The 26,133-nt window shown below is 37.7% G+C and overlaps 1 protein-coding gene across 8 annotated transcripts in view; it reads right to left on the reverse strand.

Annotated features, from left to right (window-relative positions):
• LOC126162801 (broad-complex core protein isoforms 1/2/3/4/5-like) overlaps window positions 1-26,133 on the reverse strand; it is a 538,471-nt gene that overhangs the window by 228,021 nt on the left and 284,317 nt on the right. The window contains exon 6 of one of the 8 annotated variants that reach the window (XM_049919537.1): window positions 19,264-22,152. The exons of the other annotated variants lie outside the window; for them this stretch is intronic. Within the exon in view, the coding sequence (XP_049775494.1) occupies window positions 21,923-22,152 (230 nt within the window). The 3' untranslated portion in view covers window positions 19,264-21,922. Of the gene's footprint in view, window positions 1-19,263; window positions 22,153-26,133 lie in introns of those variants that run through there. 8 annotated transcript variants of the gene reach the window in all.

Genomic DNA, 26,133 nt, shown 5'->3' on the forward strand with positions numbered 1-26,133 from the left:
TCCAGCTCATGGGGCAGACTCTCTGCGTCAGAGATGGTGCGCGCCCTGTACACCAGTGTTTTTAGCACCCCATTCCTCTGCGAAGGGTGGTGGCAGCTATCCACATGCAAATAAAGGTCATTGTGTGTTTTCTTCCTGTATACCTCGTGGCGCAGGATGCTTTTGACCATGACGTCCAGGAATGGTAATCTTCCTTCTGCTTTGACCTTCATAGTGAATTTGATGTTCAGATGTATGGAGTTCAGGTATGAAAGGAAGTCTAGGAGATTGTCCCTTCCATGGGGCCAGATCACAAATGTGTCATCCACATAACGGAGAAAACAAGTAGGTTTCCATTTGGATGACGCCAAAGCTTCCTTCTCGAAGTACTCCATCTAGAAATTCGCGACCACAGGCGAGAGTGGGCTCCCCATTGCAACTCCTTCTGTTTGTTCATAGTACTCTCTATTAAAGAGAAAATACATGGAGGTCAGAATGTGCCTGAAAAGGTCAGTCCTCTTCTCATCAAATTTCTGTGCAATAGGCTCAACTGACTCTCGAAGAGGCAACCTGGTGAATAATGAAACAACGTCAAAACTCAGCAGGATATCTGAGTCTTTCAGCTTGAAGTTGTCGAGATGTTTTACGAAATCCACAGTATTACGAACGTGATAAGGGCATTTAGCCCCGTTGTTCAATTATTCACCAGGGTGCCCAATCTTCTATGCATAGTTGTCCATTTTTTACTACATTTATTTCAACTCATGGTTTGATTCACTTACTAGTACTATGTCATCTACATATGTGAGACAATTGAAACAACCATCCACCTGTACTCCAAACCAGTCCTGTTGCCCACATTTCCTTAATACGTTCTCTAAAATGTTACTGAACAGAACACATGAAGAGCATCCCCTTCTTTAAGACTTGTCACAATCTCGGACCCTGCTGACATAACCTTTCAGAACAGCACTGCTGCCCTTGACCCATCCAAACAAGTTTGCACACTTCTCACAAGCTTCTCAGGGATTCTGAAGTCATGCACTGCATTGTATAGGCTGTTCCAATGGATGCTTTTGTATGCACATTGAAAATAAACAAATGGAGTATAGATATCTTTATAATATTTCCAATGTTTCTCAAATAACTGTCTTAGGGTGAAAATATGATCTATTGTCCATTGGTTTGGTAGAAAGCCACTTGGTATTCCTGTGTGTTATTCTCTATGAATGGTTGTTATTTTCTGAGTATAATGATAGACAGAACCTTGTACATTACATTCATTAAGTTGATTCCTCTGCAGTTACCACATTCCACTTTGCTTCCCTTCTTGTATAATGGACATATTATGGCCAATTTCCAATCTTCTGCCAATGTTTCATTCTTCCATATCAACTAGATCAATTTATATAGCTCTAAGTACAAGCTCTCGCCTCCCTCTTTGATTAATTTTCTATTATTCTATCTTCCATGGGTCCTTGTTATTTGTGAGTTTTTTTTATTGTAATTTTCACATCTTCTTCTCACTTCCCATTCTTCTTCATCTTTCCTTTGCTCCTGGTCGCTGCAGGTAGCATCTCATCTGTGCCTGGTGATTCAAGAGAATTGTGAAGTAATCTCCCCATCTTTCTATAAATCTTTCCTTATCTTTTATCAAGTTCCCATTTTTATCTCTAATGAAAAAGGCTGGGCTCTGAAATATGCGTTTCCGATTTTTTATGTACTTGAATTCTTCTTTTGGTTCTCTGCCCAACTTTTCTTCTGATGTTGAGAAAATGTTCCTTTTTCTGCTTATTCTCCCTCATCTTCCTTCTCTTTTCTGTAGCCTCCTGGCATGTCTCTTCCTTATTCTCTTCCTTCTTCCCAATGTATCCTCCATTGCACTTAGTATCAAGGCCTTCATTTCTTTCCACTTTTCCTCCACATTCTCTCTAGCTTCCAGGTTTTCTGGTGTCTTGAAACAGTTTTTCATTTCTACAGCAGACTGTTCTTTAATTGTACTTTCTCACAGTTTCCCAACATTTCACACAGGTTCTAGTGTCTCCTTTTTCTTAAGCATATAGAGGAACATCATTTTAAGTCTAATTACACACAAGAAGGAAATTGTATGCTGCACAGTCAGCCTGGTGACACTATGGCTATAGTGCTGGCCCACCAAGATGTGATCTATCTCGTTGATAGTTCTTCCATCCTGTGGGCACCAGATTCACATAGTATTCAAGCTGAGTTTACTCTTAGGTTCTTTGAGACACCTAAATTGATCATCCTCTGACCATTCTCATTGACCTCAAATTGCAAACTCTGCCTTCCTATACTTGGTATATAGAATCCCTCTTTTCCTGCTTTTCCATTAAAATTGCACCGAACCAACTTCATGCTTCTAGTTGGCGCACTCTCAATTGTTTGTTCTAGTTCATCGCAGACTCTTCCTTTTTCCTTATCTGTACAGGGTTAGCAACACGAAATCAAATATATGTGAAGCAATAAGTAACACTGGCAGATACATGTCTGTACTTAGTATTTATTTAATTGCAAATTAAGCTTCATTCATCCATTCCACCATCACGAGCCCCTCTATGGCAAATGATAGTCATATGACCTACAGTATTCAACATTATAAAAGAATTGAAAACATCAGTGTCTACAAACCTACTCATGTGTGGTGTGTCTAGTACAGCTGCTTAACAAAATATTTTTGTGGCTACGAAGACTTTCCCGGCGTAATAATTGATAATATTCTTCTTGGGTATGCAGCCGGATCATAACGTCTTCATGACACAATATTTCCGCGGTCCAACTGGCCGCCATCTTCAGGTGAGGGTGCTGGTGCACGATCTCGCCGGAACTGACTTCCTAGCGCAAGCTGCGGCCCCTATATAGGCCGCAGAAGACCCACAACGCGTGCGTGAGAAGGTGCCGTAACTGCCCTCTAGCGCCGTAAACATACGGCGCCACCAGTGGTGGAAATAGGCGAAATCGAGATATCGCTGTCAAAAATTAAAAAAATTTTATTCCGACGATTGAAACACAGACCGTTGTTTTTTGATGTCAGATAACACCGGGTCCCAAGTCTTACTTAAAAGATAGCCCCTGTCTCTATTAATAAGATTGTCAGATAAACGAATCTCTATGGATTCTTTTAAAACACAGTCCCAATAGCGAGATGCAGGGGCAACCATTTGTGTCTTGTCATAAAGCATTCTGTGTCCCTCGGTGAGACAGTGCTCCGCCACTGCAGATTTCTCAGGTTAAAGCAGCCGTGTGTGCCGCTGATGCTCAACACATCGGTCCTGAATGGTCCGGATTGTCTGCCCAAGTTCGTCCTGGTGCTGCCGTGCCACCGAGATTATACGGTCTACCCAAGATTCATAAGAAAGGTGTCCCGCTTCGTCCGATCGTGAGTAATTTGGGTGCTCCTACCTACAATCTAGCCAAGTATTTAGCATCTGTTCTTGGCCCTCACATCGGTAAATACGAGCATCACATTTCCAATTCTATGGTGTTTATTCAGAGATTGAAGTCCTTGTCTCTTAGTCCCTCAGATTTACTTGTGAGCTTTGATGTCATGTCGCTTTTTACCCGGGTTCCTCTGGAAGAATCCTTGCAATTAATTGGTGAGAAACTGGATGAGGAAACAACCAGGCTTTGTCGCCACGTGCTGACGTCGACGTACTTTTTATTTAATGACAAATATTTTGAACAGACTGACGGAGTGGCTATGGGGAGCCCATTGTCCCCAATAGTCGCCAATCTTTTTATGGAAGATTTTGAGGACATGGCGCTGAAGACGGCGTCCTTAAAACCAACTTGTTTCTGGAGGTACGTTGACGATACGTTTATGGTGTGGCCTCATGGGAGAGAAGCTCTTGACCGCCTCCCAGATCATTTTAATTCTCTGCATCCTAGCATCAAGTTTACTATGGAGGTAGAAAGTGATGGAAAGCTTCCGTTTCTGGATGTTCTGGTGTACAGAAAGGATGATGGGACACTGGGACACAGTGTTTATCGAAAGCCTACGCACACGGACCGTTACCTGCATGCTTCTAGCTGTCATCCATCGTTCCAGCGTACGGGGGTCCTGCGGATGTTTGCGAGAAGAGCTTATGCCATTTCAGATGGAGAAAGCTTGACACAAGAATTGGACCATCTTAAGGTTGTGTTCAAGCAGAATGGCTATACAGATAAACAGATCCGTTGTGCTTTCCAGTTTGGACCTTCGCCTGAACCACCAGAAGATACCTGCAAATCGGTGGCTTTTCTGCCTTTTGCTGGGAGCATTTCCTCGAAGATAGGAAGAATTCTGAAAAGATACCATATCAAAAGTATTTTTCGTCTGCCAGCCAAGATTAGAGCGCTCCTTGGCTCTGTAAAGGATGACTTGGGTTTGAGGAAGCCCAGTGTGTACAAGATCCCTTGCCACTGTGGGAAGGCTTATATTGGGCAGACAATCCGGACCATTCAGGACCGATGTGTTGAGCATCAGCGGCACACATGGCTGCTTCAACCTGAGAAATCTGCAGTGGCGGAGCACTGTCTCACCGAGGGACACAGAATGCTTTATGACAAGACACAAATGGTTGCCCCGGCATCTCGCTATTGGGACTGTGTTTTAAAAGAATCCATAGAGATTCGTTTATCTGACAATCTTATTAATAGAGACAAGGGCTATCTTTTAAGTAAGACCTGGGACCCGGTGTTATCTGACATCAAAAAACAACGGTCTGTGTTTCAATCGTCGGAATAAAAATTTTTTAATTTTTGACAGCGATATCTCGATTTCGCCTATTTCCACCACTGGCGGCGCCGTATGTTTACGGCGCTAGAGGGCAGTTACGGCACCTTCTCGCGCACGCGTTGTGGGTCTTCTGCGGCCTATATAGGGGCCGCAGCTTGCGCTAGGAAGTCAGTTCTGGCGCCAGCACCCTCACCTGAAGATGGCGGCCAGTTGGACCGCGGAAATATTGTGTCATGAAGACGTTATGATCCGGCTGCATACCCGAGAAGAATATTATAAAATATTTTTGCATTTAGTGGAGAAAGCTGAAATTCCATGAAAAGATACTGCCTCAGCAAAAAACATCTTTTTTTTTTTAATGTTTGCCACCTCACTGGATTATCGTATCCATGACATTCTCTCCCTTATTTTATAACATTACAAAACAGATTGCCCTTTGTCGATGTACTTATCAACCCTATATGGTAAGGATCCCATATCACACATCAGTACTCCAGAAGAGGATGGACAAGCATGCATAGGCAATCTCTTTGGTAAATCTGTTGCATCTTCTAAGTGTTCTTTGGTTCACCTTCCCTACAATTTCCAAGTGATTTTTTCCAATTTAAAAAAATGGTTCAAATGGCTCTGAACACTATGGGACTTAACATCTATGGTCATCAGTCCGCTAGAACTTAGAACTACTTAAACATAACTAACCTAAGGACATCACACAACACCCAGCCATCACGAGGCAGAGAAAATCCATGACCCCGCCGGGAATCGAACCAGGGAACCCGGGCGCGGGAAGCGAAAACGCTACCACACGACCACGAGCTGCGGACTTTCCAATTTAAGTTGTTCATAATTGTAGTCCTTCGGTATTTAAATGAACTGACAGCCTTTAGATTTTTGTGACATATCATGTAACTGAAATTTAATGGATTTTATTTATGGATTCTTCTGTCACTTTTTGGTAGCACAATTTGATATTTGTGATTGAATAACACATAAACTGTTTTTGTTCTCCTCATTTTTGTTTATTTCTTACAGTTTTCCACTTACTGTGTCATCTTCAAGAAACAACTGACTTGCGTCAACCAGAAACACTAGTTCTTAGGTATCCAAACATTATAAACAAAGAAAGATACACACCGCTTGTACCGAATGTTTTGCACAAAACTTGTTTCTAACATGTATATTACATTTAACACAACGGAAAATATTAAACATATTAAATAATTAAACTACACAATATTACAGTATTATAGTTTGTTTGGTTATAATGCCAAAGTCTATGATGTCATGACATTGCATGAGAAACTGTCAAACTGAGCACATTTCATTTAAGCTGTACAACTAACATGTTTTTAGCATTTCACAATGAAGGATATTAAACACAATAAATGATTAAAATACAAAACATTACAGCCTTATAGGTTATATGGTTATAATGCTATACACTGTGAGGTCATGCCATTGGTTGAGAACTATCTAACTAAGTACTAGTTATCTACATTGTGCAACAAACGTGTTTCACATTGTAAATTAAAGTCTGTGCAATGGACAAACATGCTGCCTTCCATCCTATGGTACAGCCTCTTATATTGACACCAATGTCAAAACAGAATTCTCAAGCAGAATTAGAAAGCATTTAACATATTGTGTCTAAATGGCTATATCCCTGACTCAACTAATAACATTCCACACAAGAAACAACGAAAAAAATGATGTCCTAATTGGATACTCACTCTGCAGCAACAGTCATATCTAAAACCCACTAGTGTACTATACCATATTTAGAAAAGATATTTCATAAATTAGTGAAAACTCTTGAATCCTGCAATTATAAAACTTTGTTTTATGTAAGAGGCACTACAGCTCATATCTCATTCAGCACCAAGGCCAAAACAGATTTATTAAACAACAGTGATTTTTACAAAATCACCTGCAATGATTGCAATAACTCTGTATATAGGTCAAACAAGCAGAGCTATAACAATTAGGCTGACTGAACATGATTGCAGCTGGAGGTCATGTAAGTCACTCTCTACCTTTGCCAAAAGTACTGAAGGAAGGGCACAGATACCAAGTCCATGCACAAGTGCTAGATATAGCAAAAAATGAAGAAAACTAACCCTGTCTAAATCACTTGAGGTAAGCAAACATTTAGCTCCAAATCCCCAGCTGGTTCATATTCCTTACCTTGCTTACCTCTCAAGCTTCAATATTATAACAATACAACTTGTTGTATTTTAATATCATGCTTTTTAAGCATGTACTTTGTTTCATAGATGTAGATGTAACAGATTATCACAAGAAAGTAAATCCCTTTGGCCTAGGTGAAAACTCTGAAAACTTTACAAAATTCTCAAAAGTTTCTGTGGAGGATGTAAAAAACGCTATTCTAACATTAAGAAACAAAAAATCTGCAGGATGGGATGGAATACCCACCAAAGTTATTAAAGTGGTACCCAACAGAATTGCAAACCCACTAGCTCGGAAAATAAATCAATGTTTTGAAGAGGGCTGTTTACCAGAGGTACTGAAATATGCACTCTTCAAGAAGGGATCAAGAGAGATCATGGGAAATTATTGTCCTATCTCGATTCTCCCAGTTCTATCTAAAATACTTGAAAAACTTGATGTTGCACAAATCCAAAACTTCATTGCAAAATATTCTGTTATTCTAAACAATCAATTTGGTTTTCAGCAGGGTAAAAACACCATCGATGCAGTAAATAGTTTCATTGAGAAAATAAGTACATCATTCGACAAGAGAAATAAAGTGGCAGGAGTTTTCTGCGACCACACAAAGGTGTTTGATTCCGTAAACCATGCATCGCTTGTTAACAAACTTGAAAAGTATGGCATTAGCAGCAATGCCCCACAATGGCTTAAATTCTATTTATCCAACAGAAAGCATAGAGTTAGCGTTCCTTCAAATGGCACATATTATTTTTCTGACTGGAAAAAAAATATCTCAGTGTGTTCCACAAGGCTCCATACTAGGCCCAGTCCTATTTCTCTTTTATGTTAATGACTTACCATTAAATATCAGCTCCCTATCAGTCCTGTTCGCATATGATACTTCTGTCTTAGTTGAAAATCAGGACTCGGAAAAAATTTCCAAATCTGTGATCAGTACCCTCAGTACCTTAGAAACTTGGTTTCAGCTAAATCGGTTGTATCTAAACATATCTAAGACTCAGTGATGCAGTTCAGAACCAAACAGTCAATTTGTGAGCAGATTAAGATTGTACGCAACAACCAAGGTTGTCAAATTCTTATGTTTAAATGTAGATAAAAATTTGAGCTGGCAGGCACACATTGAGTACCTGGCAAACAAACTGAGCAATTTTGCATTTGCAATGCAAATACTGTCAACTGCAACTGACATGGACACATGAAAAGTAGCATATACAAGCTACTTCGAATCCATTATTAGGTATGGTATTGTTTTTGGGGTAACTCAACAAACATAGTGCAGATACTAAAAACACAGAAAAAATCATATGAAATATGTGCACTGCAAATCACAAAGAACCATGTTGACCATTATTTAGAAAACTTAAAATATTAACTCTCCCTTCCTTATACATACATGAGATTATTATATTTTTGTACACCAGACATGAATTATTTGAGGGAAACCATTTTGTCCATTCACATGTTACCAGAAACAAAGGGACCTCAATACATGGGAATGAAAATTTGTAATAAATTAAAGTTGATGCAGGTGAATTTAGGTTCACTTAAAAGAAAGCTATATGAGGTACTGACACTGAAGTGTTATTACTCAGTGGATGAATTCATGCGGGACAAACTGGAAATTTGAGCTAGGTACAATGTGTTATCCTTATAGTGTTGTTATTTATTGTAGTGCTATTACTTATTACTGTAAAAATCATTGTAATTGTTTTATAAATTTTTGACATGTCTCCTGTATGCAAACCAAATGGATTGTAAATGTACGTCATGAGATGAATAAAACACAATTCACAAACTGTCTATTGCATAAGCTTTATTTTACAATGTAAAACATGTTTGTTGCACAACATAAGTGACTAGTTCTCAGTTAGACAGTTCTCAATCAATGTCACAACCTTACAAACTACAGTACTACTGCCATATATCCTATAATAATTAAATATTGTGTATTTTAATTATTTATTATGTTTATATTGTCCATTGCACAAAATGTAATTTACAATGTTAAAAACAAGTTTGGTGCACAATATTACATGTAAGTGGAATGTATCTTTGTTTGTAATGTTCGGTTGGCTAAGAACTGGTGTTCCTTGTGGATGCTAGTCAGTTGTTTTCTGATCTTTGCCCAATAAGCTGAAAACTACTTATATATAAACAAAAATCAGTAGAACAAAAACAGTTAAGTTGTTATTCAGCCTTAAATTTAATGGATACCTTTTATTGTTTAGATTCAATTGCCACTTTTTGCACCACACACTAACCTAACCTATAATTAATACTTTGTATTTTAATTATTTATTGTATTTAATATTGTCCATTGATAAAATGTAATTTACAATGTTAAAACCAACTTCAGTCACAACATTCTGTGTGAATGGAGAGTATCTCTGTTTATAACGTTCGACTGGCTCAGAACTGGTGTTCCTTGTGGATGTTAGTCAGTTGTTTTATGAAACTTGCCCAATAAGCTGAAAACTACTTAGAAATAAACAAAAATCAGTAGAACAAAAACAGTCAAGTTATTCAACCTTAAATTTAATAGATTCCTTTTATTGTTTAGAGTCAATTGCCACTTTTTGCTCTACACAGTTACCTCGTTTGAATCATTTTGGAATTTGTTTTGATCTACTGATTACTTTACTAGACAGTAACACACAACACCATCTGCAAAAATCTAAGAGAGCACTCGATGTACTTTACGTACATCCAGACTTGAATTTTCTGCCATATTTCAAGACAGAGTTTTGTCATGGAAACAATAAAACCATCTCACATTGAAGTCCGCATTAAATTTTGGGGCTTCTATAAAACATCATCAAGGTTGCAGATTTTGTGTATTTTAAAATCTGTCCCGCTTTTTTCATTGCTTCTGCAGCAGTGTCCTGACCTATTTCTGTACTGTGTAGGATATGTTCCATCTCTTATTACTTTATTTGGTATAAATCTCTCAACTGCCACTGGTATTACTCTTTGAATTTAAGCCACATCTGGTCTGTGCTTAAATAGTCACTTTTGAATGGAGACTGTCTCTTAGGAAGGTATCAGTGAACTTTTATCTACTTTAAAAAAAAAAGACATGTTTTGTGTTTATTTTTAGTAGATTTGGATGGAATGGTATTCAGTCTTGCTACAACCATCTTGTGGTCGCTTCCTATTGGCTTTAGATTATTTGTTACTAAAAGGTCAAGTGTTATGACTGCCATTTACATTCCATATGAATGTATTATATGAATGTGTGACGTCTGTTCTTTTGGACATGTCTAAAAGAACAGAGACCATGTGGAATCAACAGCTGTGATACATTATATGTAAATTGAAGTTGGAGGGGGGAGAAAGGAAAGGGAAGGGAAAGGAAGGGAAGGGAAGGGATTATTGATGTCAGCTGCATCAGGATGTTACACAAAATTAGCAGCAATGAATGAAAATGAGTGCAAGACAGGGATTCGAACCTGGGATCACCTGCAGGAGATCACAGGTTCGAATCCTGGTCCAGCACATACTTTCGCTAGCTGCCGCTGATTCCTCGTAATATCCTGATGCAGCTGATATCAATAATCCCTTCCATTTCCTTTCCTTTCTCCCCCCTCCACCTTCATCGTACATATAATTCACACTTCATTTTGTTAGTTATTCAGTTTGATATTCCATGGATCATTTTGCATGATACATTGTTATGATGTGAAACAAGTCATTTTACATTTACATCACAAAGTAATTTGTAAATATGGTTACATGTTAAACATTCATAAGTTTTTTTGATTTAAAAAAAAATCATACAGATGTGAGTTAGTAATTCCTACCCGCCGTCTGGTAAAAACAGTCCACTCACCCACAGTCAGCTCCCTAATAATAGAAATTCTTTTACAGAATAGGAGGAGTTGTCAATGAGAAACTTTTTGAGTTCATTTCCAAATTTTAATTTGCTATGTGTCAGACATTTTAAGTTCCTGCATAGGTGATCAAAGACTTCATTGCAGCACTGTGCATCCCTTTTTGTGAAAAAGACAACCTTAATGTGGAGTGATTAATGCCATTTTTTCTTCTGGTACTGTAATTATTTACATCACTGTTCCATTTGTACTGCAGTGCATTTACAACAAACTTCATGAGGGAAATAGTGTACTGTGAAGCAGTAGTCAGAATGCCCAACTCTTTAAACAGATGTCTACAAGATGATAGTGGCTGAGCACTTCATATTATTTTTACAGCATGTTTTTGCACAATGAAGACTTTCATTCTCATAGATAAGTTATGAAATAACATTAACCATTTGACATTATTAACATTATTATATGTGAATATGCAAAATACATTAAGTTACTGATTTGTCTCTCCCCAAGATTTACAATAATTCTAAGTGCATATGTGGCTGAACTAATTCATTAGGAGCTCCAAAATGTGCTTTTTCCAGTCAAGGACACTTTTAAAAACTTTAACATTTCTTCTGTTTCTGTATGAATGCTTGGATTGATTACAATAGTACTGTCACCTGCAAAAAGAACTAATTCTACTTGAAGAAAATAATCTCCTTTCAAACAAACGGTTTGGTTACAAACGAGGAAGAAATACCACCTCAGCAGCTCTTCATATTGCAGAAAACAATAAATTTCGGTGATAAATAGACATTCTCTAATGTAAACGGTAAACAAAGGGGTATCACAGGGCGATTCTTTTTTATAATTGCCATCAATGATTTGCCACATCATCTTCCTCAATCTGTGGTCTGCTATGTAGACAATACAACAATTATTGCAAAGCACCAAGATGCATCAGCATTACAACAAATGTCACTGGAATCATTAAATTGTGCAGTAAAATGCTTCTCCTCTAACAAACTGCTGTGTAATACTGACATGACCCAGAATCTTCTGTTAGGACTACCTAATGATATAGAAACTAGATCAATTAAGCTTTTAGGATTCCATACTGACTCCAAATTGAGCTGTGGAGAACCATCAGTCACTTCTGCAAAATAATATCAAGGATAACATATCTAATGTGAAACTGAGAGATTTGATTACTCCTAACTATTTAAGATTGATATATTTTGAACTGTTCCAGTCTCACATTTCTTACGGACTGCTAGTATGAGGCCACTCCACACTTATAGCTGATACATTGAAGGTACATAAAAAAGTCGTACGAGAAATGTGTAGGTCTGGACCAACAGATCACTGCTGATCTCTGTTTAGAGGACTCAATATACTTACAATTGTAAATCTGTAAATATATGTCTCATCACTGTACAATACAACAAATAGCAAACAATTTTATATAACAGGAGATATACACGAACACAACACCAGAGGAAAAATTAAAATGGATATTCTGAGACACAGACTGGTAAAAACAGTCCACTCACCGACAGTCAGCTCCCTAATAATATTTAACAAATTACCACCCTCAGCATAGTCCATGACTTCTAAACTATTTCAAAGAAACTGTACAGCTGGCTGGCTGAAAATCCATTTTATAATGAACAGAATTTTTTGATGAAAAAATGTCAACCCTTGTAAAAATTTAAAGTATATGGGTAAATGTTTGTAGTTGCACAGATAATTCATTATAAAACTTCGTAATTGTATGTATAATTAAGTATAAATATCTGCAATCGAGCATATAATAAAATACACGAAACACAAGTTAAAACTTGGAGTTTACATTTAATTTCTGTAATTCTGTAATTATGTATAGAACTAAACATATCAGTATTACGTATAAGACATAAAGCTTATTCTGTTATGTTAATGGTCAATGTCATATAAAGTTGTATAAAGATGCTTTATAATAGAGGGTAGACTGTCTACATTATCTGAGGAACAATAGTGGACATAGAACCTTATGTCTGTTGTCAGCAGATAGAGCATCTGTTAGGGTAAACAGTTAATTTCTTGCTTTGAGCTTAAGCAAAGAAAACATTATCAATTAGGTTCCTACTGTCGTTATTCACCTGTGTTGGAAAGTTAATTATTGAGATCAAATTGTAGGATCCATACAAGCCTTACAGATCATTTTTCTTTTAGAATCCTTTAGAAAATCTACATTGAAGCCACCACAGCCTATTAACTGCTTGCTGCTGTCTGACAGAGAGCACAGTAATGAATCCTGTTTCCCCATAAACATTTCAAAATTTCCCAGTGGAGAACTACATACAGTCACAATTAAAAGTGAAGTATTTTTAGTTGTAATTCAGAAGCACACACTTTTATGCAGTAATCACTACAAAATCTACTAGTCTCAATGTTTTCGAACTTGTGTTCTACCTTAATGTACATAACAATGCCTCCTTTTCCCATATTAGCTCTGCATGAGTAAGGTGCTAGATATAGATGAGTGTTGCTCAGATAGGCACAGGATGTCTATCTTTTCAGAGTTCCCTAAATTTTCCAAACAGACAAGAAGCTTTTGTACCTACTAAACTGGTCTCCTGAACTAATTACTGAAAATAATTTTTGGAGAAAGAATTTTGCACAATTTCAGAAAATTTTATGCCTACCACCAACTTTAACATGTATTTTCAGGAATATGTCGAGGGCACACTTGTCACAACCAACTATAATAGTATGAGTAGTGTACCTGTTTAAAATAATATTCAAGTTTTCCTTGAATCTTACAGCAAGAGTATCATCTGAGTTGACAGGGTTGGTGAAAGGAACCAGTTATTAATTTACACAGAAAATTTATTCCATTCCATCTTGGCGTGGTTTACAGCAACCTGCTATTGCTAATATTTAAAAAAAAAAAACAGTCATGGGTTGCAAGAACGTTCTTTATTAACTTGAGAACAATGTGTTTCACTTGGATAGGGCATCAAAACATTACGTTAAAAGATCAGAAATTTTCTGCCAAAAAGCAAGAAAGAATGATACCACATCAGTCATACTTAGAGGCAGCCTCATGGAGACAATGACAGGCATAGCAGTGCAGACCAAGACCTCACCTGCAAGCTGTAAACAGCCGTACACTACAACAACCCCAGAGACCCGTCCGTGTTCACATAGTGCATACTTTATTCAGGTTGCCAAGTATAGTTTCTTCTCATATTAGCTTACAGGGAATGTGTACTTCAGTCTCACTGCAAGATAATGACAATATTATGTAAAAGATAGTTGCTACACACCATATAGCAGAGATGCTGAGTTGCACATAGGCACAACACAAAGACTGTCAGCAAGTAAGCTTCCAGCCAAAAGGCCTTCATTGAAAATAGACAAAACACACACACACACACACACACACACACACACACACACACACACACACACACACGGACACAGTCTCCGGCTGCCTTGGGCCAGACTCTGGCTTCAGGGTGTGCGTGTGTGTGTTTTGTCTATTTCCGATGAAGGCCTTTTTGGCCAAAAGCTTATTTGTTGTCAAGTCTTTTTATTGTGCCTATCTGTGACTCAACATCTCCACTATATAGTAAGTAGCAGCTATCCTTTTCATAATATTGTCATTATTCCATCCTGGATTTTTCATTGTTTCACTACAATTTAATCCACTTCTAGCAGCAATAAACACTCCACCACCAACTGTGTTTAATCTACCCTTTCTAAAAACCATAATGTCATTTGTAAAAATTTTGACTAAACTTATTTAGTTTAGTTAGTTTAGTTTAAACTTATTTAGTATTTAGTTCGACTCTAAACTCCAGCTTCGGACAGCTACACTACCTAAAATGATTCGAGCTTCAACACTTTCTATTAGCACTCAGAGGTCTAGTTCAAAAAGCCTACAACAACTTGTAGGTATAATACTGATGGTTTCTAGGACTATCCTCATCATGTGTTTAACCTGCACCTGCTTGAGACTGAAGCCCTTTTTGTACTTTCCCGAGACCCTCCAAATCAGAAAGCCACACAGTACACTCTACACAGCTGCGACTACTAGTGTAGCCACCTGCAGCCAACTGCTGTGTGTAATGGCCTCTTGATCTGTTAAGTGGAATCTGACACCCCTCCACCCTATGGTGCAGATTTAGGAATCTGCAGCCCACACAGTCTCTCTGATTCAGACCCTCCACTCGGCTCTGCACCAAAAGGTCTGCAAATCAATACTGGCAAAATGCTACAGATGGTGAGCTCTGCATATTCATCTTACAGTCGAGACTGACCAGTCTTTACCACTTCAGATAACCACCTGAAATCAAACAGAATGTCTTCCGATCCATAGTGAGACACATCATTAGTATTAACATAAGCCACCACCTGCAGTTGGCTGCATCCAGGAGGCAGTGGTTGGCAACAGTTAATTTGATGGGTAGTTTTAGTTAGGTGTGTCAGTGATGTTCATTGTATCTCTCCTTGACTGTTCTAAACATTTGCTCCACATAAGACATAGATTTGCACGGAACGTGGTACACAGACACAGCTTTCGGAGACCTAGGTCATCTTGAAAATTACAAAGCTATGAAACGATGAAAAATTATGGATTTCAGAGAATACCAGTATGGGCTCTGAAAAATGAAAGAGCAACAAAGGGTGTACTGGGAACTGGGAGTCAAACTCGGCTATAAATAGCTGCGTGGAACCAACAATTTTTCACTGTCTGGGTGAGTCCAGGTTACAGCTGAAGAAGACGGCTGGGTTGTTCGTTGTAATAATGTGCATAAAATTAGGTGTTAGGAAAACTTTTATGAAGGTATTTGTCTGGATTGTATCATTGTATGGAAGTGAAACATGGATGATTCGCAATTCAGACAAGAAGAACAAAGAAAGTTTTGAAAAGTGTTGCTATAGAAGAATGCTCAAAGATTAGAGGGGTAGATAAAATAACAAATGAGGAAACACTAAACTGAATTGGAGAAAAAAGAAACTTATGGCACAATTTGACTGAAAGAAGGGATTGGCTGATAGAATACAGAAATTGTAATTTTTGTCATGAAGGAAGTGTGGGGGTAAACAATGTAGAGAGACACCAAGACTCAAATACAGTAAGCAGGTTCAAATGGATGTAGGTTGTGGTAGTTGTAAAGAGATGAAGATGCTTGCACAGGACAAACTAACAAGGAAAGCCTCAGTAATCCAATTTTCAGACTGAAAACCACAACAACAACCACTACAACAAAAGAGAAACAACTACTCAGCTGCATACCAGGATGTTCATCATTAATAAAGTACACCAAGAAAATCTGAGACATCAGATAATGGCTGTAGCTTCTCCTTGCTTTCAGACATTCAGTGTATCACAATAGGAAGGCTAAGTTGGCTACTATTATGCGGCCAGATCACTCAATAATCCAGTCTGTTGCCTCTGAAAGTGTTGAAAAGGTTGTTGTCCCACTTCAGGAAGCATATGTTAGTGAGACCTCTTGGCACTCAGTGATGATGGCACCTACAGTCCAGATATCTGTATTGTTGAGGTGTGTAAGTCACCACACTGCAGAAAAGTCAAGAGCTCATATTTATCTACATTGATAATTAATTTTGCCATTAAAAGTTAAAAAAACTAAAATATATCAAATCTTGCTTGATAAGATGGTTCATATGAGTGTACTTTCCATTCATGATGATATTCTTCGATGTTGAAATGTTCATTAGTTCCCATCAATACACTTTTTCTTTATAATCTGCACATTGATTCTAAAGATATGAAAATTCTTTTTCTATTTCATCCAATCTCTGTCAACAAACAATTGTTCCAACTACAATCAAAGACTAACTACTTTCCCTTGGTATTATTTAGATGGTAAATAATTGTCATGTAAAAAAAAAAAAAAAAAAAAAAAAAAAAAAAAAAAAAAAAAAAAAAAAAAAAAAACATTCATTTTAAAAATATACTCGCAGGTACAAAATGAAATGTAGTCAACATGACACACATCTCCTTTGCTTTTAAATACACAGATAATTATTCAAAAGCTAATGCCCCCTCACATAGCAACATCATAATACCCTACAAATGTATCCTATTTTGCACCTACAAACTATTCATCTACAACAAATAAGTATGCCCCATTTGCATTAGTGTTTGTCAATCTGATTTTATGTCCAAAGCAGCAAAGCAAAAGATGGATAAGACCAAAACTTTTCATATGCAATGTAATCAAAATGTTATAAGTAACTATCTTAAGTCTATCTGACACATTCATTATGTAGCACCTCTGTATTCCCACTCTTCATGAAGCATACAGTGTTTCGAGAGATAGGACCAGCGGGAGGGAGTGAGAGGGGGGAGGGGGACACATCAAGCACCCCACACAGAAGAGAGTTGTCATTACTAAAGCAATGGATTTCCAAGGGAAAATAGCACAATCGAAAATACACATCAAATAATAATATAATTTTGGTGTTAATAAAGTGACACAAATATTAATTAAACAAATACAAACTGTGAATTTTAAATGTTTATTCTTAACTTTGGATACACAGTGCACAACATTGTTACAATGTTCATGCATAGATAATGGTTTGTCAATAAAACTGTGTTTAACAGTTTTTTCACATTAAGCTACAAAATAGTTTTCAAATATGAAGAAGTAATCTAGTAACATTCACATGGTCCTGATTTAGACTAGGAAACAAGTGTGTGCCGCTTCTGGTGCCAAAACAGAGCAGTTCTTTGAATAAAAAAGTGATGCTTCATTCTCAAATCTTATTCATTAACTCCATATATGAAACCAAGTTAACAAGTTTGCAGCAGTATGACAATTTACGCTGCAATGTACAGCTGTCACCAGAAGATGTGCTGTAATTTTGCTGAAACCAAACTATTGCTTAATTTTTATTCTTGAAGAAGATGTAATGGTGAAATACAGAGAATAAAAACTAGAAAGATTGTAACATTCAATCTGACTGATGGGCATTTTTACTATTTAAAAAATTGTGTACATTTCAATTTAGAGTGCTTCTATTTCATGACTTTTAATGTATTTTGTTGGTTTAAAATTTCTGTAAAATACCAACATCTATTACAAAAACTGAATGAAGTATAAACATTTTCAACTTAAAGAACTGCAGCTGGTCATTTTGATTGGTTAAATATTTTTTACATTTCATGTAACTTAAGGTGCAATAATGGATTTTTAAATCAATTTAGCTTATTTTATTTCATTGTTGTGCTCTTGTTCTCTCTCTTTCTTTCAATTTTAATTTATTTAGTGGAAGAGTGGACATACCTTAGTTGCTGTTCTCTGTCAATAAGTTGTTGTGCTCAGCAGAAATTCAGCACTCCTCATTATTAAAGTGCGTTGCTGTCTTCACTTGGATAGAGAAGTACTGAACTACTTTAGTTGAAGAAGATTCTGGGAGTGATGATATTAGTGAATGTGATGAGTTGGATGATAAGGATGACACAGAATATCTGCCTCATGAAACAGAACAAGGTGAATCATCAGATCCAAAAGATGAACATTCAGAACCTATGCAACAACATGTGAGTAAGTCAGAGCTTACAGTGGTCCCACAAATCTCTATTTGCAGCCAAGGAGGGAGACCGAAAGATTCACATTCAACTCAGCATCTGAAAATTGGAAGTGAAGAGACTGCAGCTGATGCAACAGTGTGGACTCGAAATGGAGTGAGCCATGCACCCGGAAGATTAGGGCATCATGTGGTGGAAACTCGAGGGCCAATGTGTCAAGCTATGACACTTATAGTCACAGGGAGTTACTTGAGGGCATGGTGAGTGTTGCGAGACAATAATATTTGACAAAACGCAAAAAATCTTTACAGAAATTAGAGCCCGAAAAATTCTCCAGGATGACACATGGGTATTTGGTATCGCCCAATTAGAAGTTGCCATAGCTGTAATGTATGCACATGGAGTGTATGGAGGAAAGAATTTCCCCCTCATACTTCTGAGGTCTCAAGTGTGGGGGCAACCATTTTTTTCTTGCACTATGGAAGAACTAAGTTCATACAAGTCATGCAATTATTAAGATTTGGTGTTAAGGACAAACCAATGACAAAGGAACCAAGACTGATGTCTTTACTGCAGCTACCCCAGACTGGAATCCATTTGCAGACAACTGTATCTGGAATTATATACTAGATGCATTTATAACTGCAGGTGGGCAGCTCTATCCATGGAAAGCACATTGCCATTACATACAACACTGGAGTAATAAACCAACATTTGGTTAGAAGTTCTGGCAGTCAGCAGATGCCAATAGTAAATATATGATGAATGGGTTTCCTTACTTGGGTAAACAAAGTTAAAAAGCCACTAAGAGCATGTTGTTACATGTCTCATGCAACGTTACATTCTGAAAGGAAGAAATGTAATGTATGACAATTTTTTCACAGCCAAACATCTGGCAGAATAGTTGAAGCATGAGAACATAACCATGGTGGGTGGAATGAAAAAAATGTGAAGAAAAGTTCCTCCATCAGTAAAGTCTACTGCCAGATCTTAGAAAAGTTCCTCCATCAGTAAAGTCTACTGCCAGATCTTTGTATGATACTATCTTATACAAATCTGGTGACACAAGAATTATTTCTTATCAAAGGAAAACCATGAAAAATGTTGTTTACTGAGCACACTGCACCAGTCAATTGCACTGGATCAAAGAACACAGAAGAAACTCCCCGAAGCTGTGAGCTTCTACAACTCCACTAAATTTGGAGTTGATATTACGAACCAGATGTCTCATCAGTACACTATAAGTTCGGCTACCACAAATGGCCTTTGCACAGTTTTCTCAACATGCTAGATCTTGGGGGAATCAATGCTTGGATCCTTTACAGAGGGACAGCAGGAGAGAAAGCTAGCTGGAAAATGTTCCTTTTCAAATTAGCAGAAGAACTCTCCTTTGCATAAGTACAATCATGGAAAGGGCCTGTTCATACATTCACTGCAACCAATAAAATATTTAAAGGGCTGGTACAGAAGACTTGTCAAATAGAAGGACACAATTATTATCAAACAAAAAATTTAAAAAAATATATTTGTGGTGTAAGAAATTCGAATATGGTCCATATGCTGGAAGTGATCAGTACATGTGTGCAAAGTTTTTTGACAGAGATAATGGCTTTCATCACTGAAAGTTTAGTTTCAATGAATATTGTATTTATGATGTATTCTTTACTTTGATCCTTTTTTTCTTTAATGAAATGATAGACCCTATGGAAAAATTTAAGAATAATGCTTTGGTAGAGTATTTATAATACACTACTGACAATTAAAAACACTGTATTCAGTTAATTTAACAAGCAAAAGTGAAAAAAGAAATAAAAACATTACCGGTCAAAATGACCGGCAGCAGTTCTTTCAAATATTTCATGAATGCTGGCCCTAGTTTTAAGTACCCAAGACAAGAGGCAAAGAAATGCAATTAAACTTCACACACAAAATTATATATGCCTATCTGCCACCAAATAAAAATTGTCAGCAAATTTCCTTGATTGTACATGTGCATTGCAATTCTTCTTTGATAAGTTTAGCTTAGTATAGAGCTTTTTTGCACTGAGTGTGTGCTTTGATTATGTGTGAAAGTAAACTGTGATGATCTGTATTCACTCTATTAAAAGGTGGAGTAAGAAGCAGGAGGACCATAGCCAACTATTCAGTAGCTTCTACCTATTGTGAATTGACTGCAGATATAGTGAGCTTTCACTAGCACTCAGTCATCTTATGGGCACTGAATTTTGTGTAGATTGCCATTAACTCACCAATACGAAATAAACTTTGTGTCGCTTGCTGTGTAATGCAAGTCTTTGAACCAGATATCATTTCAGTGTCTTGTGTTTGGGTTTTGCTGCTTATTCGCCCAAACAGCTTCTCATTTGGTCTCTTGAAGTTGAGCAACGCTATTCCAGATCTTTCTATCACAGAAAATCCAACATGGTCACCATGAATAAAATCCCAGACACATCCATTACTTTCTTGAAAAAAGGCTATAGTGTAGTAGGCCATTAAAGGCCAACAAATAATATTGCCTCTCACTGTACTATGTTCCTGTGCTGTTAAACAGTAATGCAGAACGGTAATACCCTCCACGACTCCATTCTATTTGCACACAGTTTTCTTCTGCTGTGGGTAGGAAACAGGCATCATTGCTATGCATCACAAGGTGGTATCCCACATTTATCCATGGTTTGAATCTACAGTGTAGTGTAAGGAAAATCTCCAGTTTGATGGTACTAATGTGAATCAGCACAGGAGTTGCCTTGTCCTCTTTTTGCCAATTGTATACCAGTGCTGCAACATGGTACAATATATATCTAAAAGGATGGAAACAGTATGGTTTTTCTCTCTATTCTACTACTTTTATTGACACAGTGATTCTCACTTAGTGCTGGTAGTAATAAGCCAATTAGAAGTTTCCAAACATGTGAGAGACTCTTCACATTTACTAGGGTTGTAACATCTTGCAGCTGTTATGTCTGTAAGTCATCCATATCACTTCACATCAGCTGACGGCACAAAGAATTCAGTCAGCTCTATATACTCCCACAATGCAGCCAATATTAAATATTACTACAAACAGTATAAAGGTCGAATGTCGTGGCTAGCCATTGTCCCTCCCTTATATGCTATCTCGTGGATTTTTATTCAAGCTCAAATTGCTAACAGCTGCACAGTTTCTGTCTACTGACAGTTGAGTTCATCAGCTGGGCATCCTGACAACTTCAGCATCTCACACTGCATAACTTTCAACCAAATTTCACTGCATGTGATCATATTGTGTATTTAACTGTATTTGTCTGGCAGTGGGCTCAGAGAGGAAAATCAACAATGACCAAAACCACATTCACTACATCTGATAAATATGCTCTGGAATTAAGAAAATATGTATTTCTTAAAATAATAACAATAATAATAAACTTTACACACAACTGCCATCAACATCTTATTATAATCCACAGCAGTGACTGTAGCTCATTTTAGAATATGTTAAAAAAGAAGCTAATTTTGCTAGACTTCTCATTAACAACAGAACCAGCTTAAGCATGTGTTTCTTACTTGGTCACTATGATAAAAAGAATGACACAAAATGAAACAGAATAAACAGCACAACAAGTCAACAAAATTGTTTGAGTTATAAGCTCACAAACTGCACTCATGTCATCAACACAGTCAATAAAGTTTGTGGACCATTTTCAAATGCCTCCTGACATCCACCCTGCGACTCAATGTGGCATGACAAATGGGACATTTTGTTTTGTCAAAATGAGTTTCCATGTGCTGTTTCAGAGATGTGCGTTGCTTGTAGCTCGAATCACATAGACTGCATCTGTATTCTCCACCAGTCTTTGGCATCGAAAAGTCACACGCTGCTGATAAAGAGAATGGGAGCCATTCGTAACCTAGAAACCAAATAACACTGATTTCAAACACACTGTTCCTTACTGTCAGTAGTACCACAACAAATAAAATCCTGACCAACAGAAAATATGAGTATACTCCAGCTGATAAACATGAAGTACGAATGGATTTTGAAAACTCTTAGGTGAGAGAGTAACAAGATGAGTAAAGCTGTAAACTTGTTGACAAAACAACACTTAGCACTTCTGAAAAGTAAATAAGTTAAAAACAATTTAATGGTGCTGAACCAAGAGGCAAGCAAAATTAGGCAACTACTGTGTTCCATTTACAAAAATAAATACAGTAGTGCCCTAACACTGATTGTAACGTGATTTCTACACTTCATTTGGAACTGAAAATTTGTAAAATGAAAGATTTTGAATGACAACTCTTACAACATTTGTAATTGCTAAAACGTTGATGGACTAGAATTTTAGTCTTCTTTCTACAGTAATATTCCTAGAATACTAGCCTTTCTCTTGAATCTTTCTAAGAATATAAATAATGATATGAGTAAATAGGTAACAACTCACCATACAGCTGAGTGGTCAATAGGCTCATAAACAAGACTAAAACAAATATTAAGCTTTTAGAAAAGTCCTCCTTTTGGAGCAATTTAACACACACACACACACACACACACACACACACACACACACACACACACAAAGGAGAGTGTGGGTGCATGTGCGATGATCTATAACATCCTGGCTGAGCAGCAGCTTAATTGGGTAGTAGTCAGGCAATGTAGCTCTGCCTGTGTGTGTGTGTGTGTTTTCTGTATTAGTTTGCTCTAAAAAGCAGACATTTTCTGAAAGCTTAGCAGCCTTTTCAGTCTTATTTATGAGACTATCGGTCAGTTGATACCTATTCACCAATTCCATTATTTGTACACCACCCGGGATGTTCTATTATCATAGCTAAGAATATGGTTCTAGTATTTGCATGAACTGTGGGTGCTGTCACAGATTTGTTCTGTTCTTCTTCCACTCTGCAGCATGTTGTTGACTATAAGGCTTCATCTCACATTGCTGGTCAAGACCATATCCACAAGATGCTGTCCATTTGGCGAAGAAGATGCGAGACAGAAATCTGCATAGTGCTAGCAATTGTTCCTGGCTAACATACACTGCTAGCCATTAAACATGCAACACCCTGCGGGCAGTGTGCAACCAACGTTAAACTGATATTAAGAGTACTACGTGTGTGGATATGCAAATGATGATGTTTGTTTGTGAGAAGATCATGCTATACCTTGTGTAAGGAGAAACTTCTATTAGCACTGGTCGGAATTCGGAAGTGGCAGGATGGTGGCCTACTGAGACTTCAATATATCGTTCCGTGACACTGCTGCTCATGTTGGTTGGGATCCCACAACTGTAATGCAAATATGAAGTCTGTGGGTTAAGGAGGGTCATACTCAGCGCCATGCAGAATCTCGACGGCCTTATATGGCTTGTGCCTGAGAGAACTGACTTAATTGTTCTCTCAACTGTGCAGTCCCATATGGCTACATAATGTACCTCGAATCTAGAAATGGGCTCGTTTGCAGCATGACAAATATCCACACAGAGAGTGCAAGATGTGTGAAGCACGACAGACAGTCAGACTTGTGACCACTGTTGCGGCTTAACTTGATGCTTAAGCAGAAAAAGAAAGTGGTAGGGGGCAATACACCAACAATGGTGTAACCAATGACAACAATGAACTCAGGAGTTGCACCACACCATTTTTTCAGATGAATCTCAGTTCTGCCTAGATCAACACAAAGGACATATCCATGTGTGTTTGCTCCACAGAGAACAAACGTTGTCAAATTACAGTCATCATTGTCACAACCACCTAGGCTGTTGGTATGTGGTTCGAATGGGTACACAAAATGACCACCTCTACTTTGCAAAGCTGGTAATTTTGACAACAATCGTTACATTTCTGACATGCTAAGACTGATGGCTGTACTCTATTTTTCAGGTCTCTGTGACATTATCTTGCAACAGGATAACACAAGACTGCATTGTGTCCATGCTGCACCGACCTACCTCGATACAGAAGGTTTTCGACTGTCACTCTAGCCTGGATATCCTACAGATCTCTCTCGTCTGGTCACCCCTTGCCAGGAGACTGGCATGCTGCCACTCGCCAGCCACTATGATTGATGAATTGTGGCACAGGGCTGAAGCAGCATGGAATGATATACTTATTTTTGTCATCCAAGCTCAGTTAGAGTGGCTGAGTTAGAGGTTTTATTACTGTCAGAGGTACCAAATTTTTCACCCTTTATTCCCACAACGCAAATATAAATTTAATCACTTTCTTCCTACTATATTTCATTACTTGCTCTCCTTCCTGGTGTTGCAATTTTAATGATCAACAGTGTAGAACAGCACTGGACTCAACAAGGTTTAACAGTCAACAACAGGTCAGACTGCTCACAGCCAACAATTCTCAAATATGCAGTAAGCACATCTACATGAATACTCCGCAAATCACATTTAAGTGCCTGGCAGAGGTCTCATCGAACCACCTTCACACTTCTCTATTACTCCAATGCCGCAAAGTGTGCAGAAAAAAAGAACACCTATATCCGTCTGTGTGAGCTCTGGTTTCCCTTACTTTACTTTGGTGATTGTTTCTCCCAATGCAGGTTGGCGTCAACAAAGATTTTCACATTCCAAGGAGAAAGTTGGTGATTGAAATTTCATAAGAAGATTCCACCACAACAAAAAATACCTTTGCTTTAATGATGCCCACCCCAAATACTGTATCATTTCAGTGAAACTTTCTCCCCTATTTCGCGATAATACAAAACATGCTGCCTTTCTTTGAACTTTTTTGATGTACTCCATCAATCCTATCTGGTGAGTATCCCGCACCGCACACCAGTATTCTGAAAGAGGACGGACAAGCGTAGTATAGTCAGTCTCCTTAGTAGATCTGTTACATTTCCTTAAGTGCCCTGCCAATAAAACGCAGTCGCTGCTCAGCCTTCCCTACAACATTTTGTATGTGTTCCTTCCAATTTAAGTTGTCCATAATTTTAATTCCTAGGTATTTAGTTGAATTTATGGTCTTTAGATTTGACTGGTTTATCATGTAACTGAAATTTAAGGGATTCCTTTAATACTCATTTGGATGCCCTCACACTTTTCGTTATTCAGGATCAATTGCCAATTTTCACACTGTACAGATATCTTTTCTAAATCATTTTGCAATTTGTTTTGATCTTCTGATGACTTAACTAGTCAATAAATGAGAGAGTCATCTGCAAACACACTAAGACGGCTGCTCAGTTTGTCTCCCAAATCATTTGTATAGATAAAGGAACAGCGAAGGGCCTATAACACCACCTTGGCGAACGCCAGAAATCACTTCTGTTTTACTCGATGACTTTTGTGAATCCAGTCACATAAATGAGATGATATTCCTTAACCACGCTATTTCACTACAAGCTGCTTGTGTGGTACAGTGTCACAAGCCTTTCAGAAATATGGAAAAATCTGGATTGGAAGACTTGCTTTTGTTAAGTGATTTAAGTTGCTTCAGTACTTCGAGGACATCTGCTACTACGTTACTCATGTTGGCAGCTGTTCTTGATTCGAATTCTAGAATATTTACTTCATCTTCTTTGGTGAAGGAATTTGGAAGGCTGTGTTTAATAACTCTGCTTTGGCAGCACTGTCATAGATAGTATTTCCATTGCTGTCACTGCCTTACGATAAATCATAGCTGAATTATATATAATTTTCTGGCAGATGAAAGCTCAGGAGATTTTTTCATAACTTCTGGGTAGAAGGACATCCTATAAAGAATTTTATGCTTGTTGAGGATAAGTGTCTATAACAGCATTTCAGATAAACTTGTACATACCCATGTCAGCTGCTATTCTGTCCAGTGCTTCACTGCCACTATTAATAACATTCTTAGAACATTGTCATGTGACACACACCATTACACTTCATGTCACAATTTTCTGAGAATGTAAT

This window comes from Schistocerca cancellata, chromosome 2 (assembly GCF_023864275.1).
Source record: "Schistocerca cancellata isolate TAMUIC-IGC-003103 chromosome 2, iqSchCanc2.1, whole genome shotgun sequence".
NCBI lineage: Eukaryota > Metazoa > Arthropoda > Insecta > Orthoptera > Acrididae > Schistocerca > Schistocerca cancellata.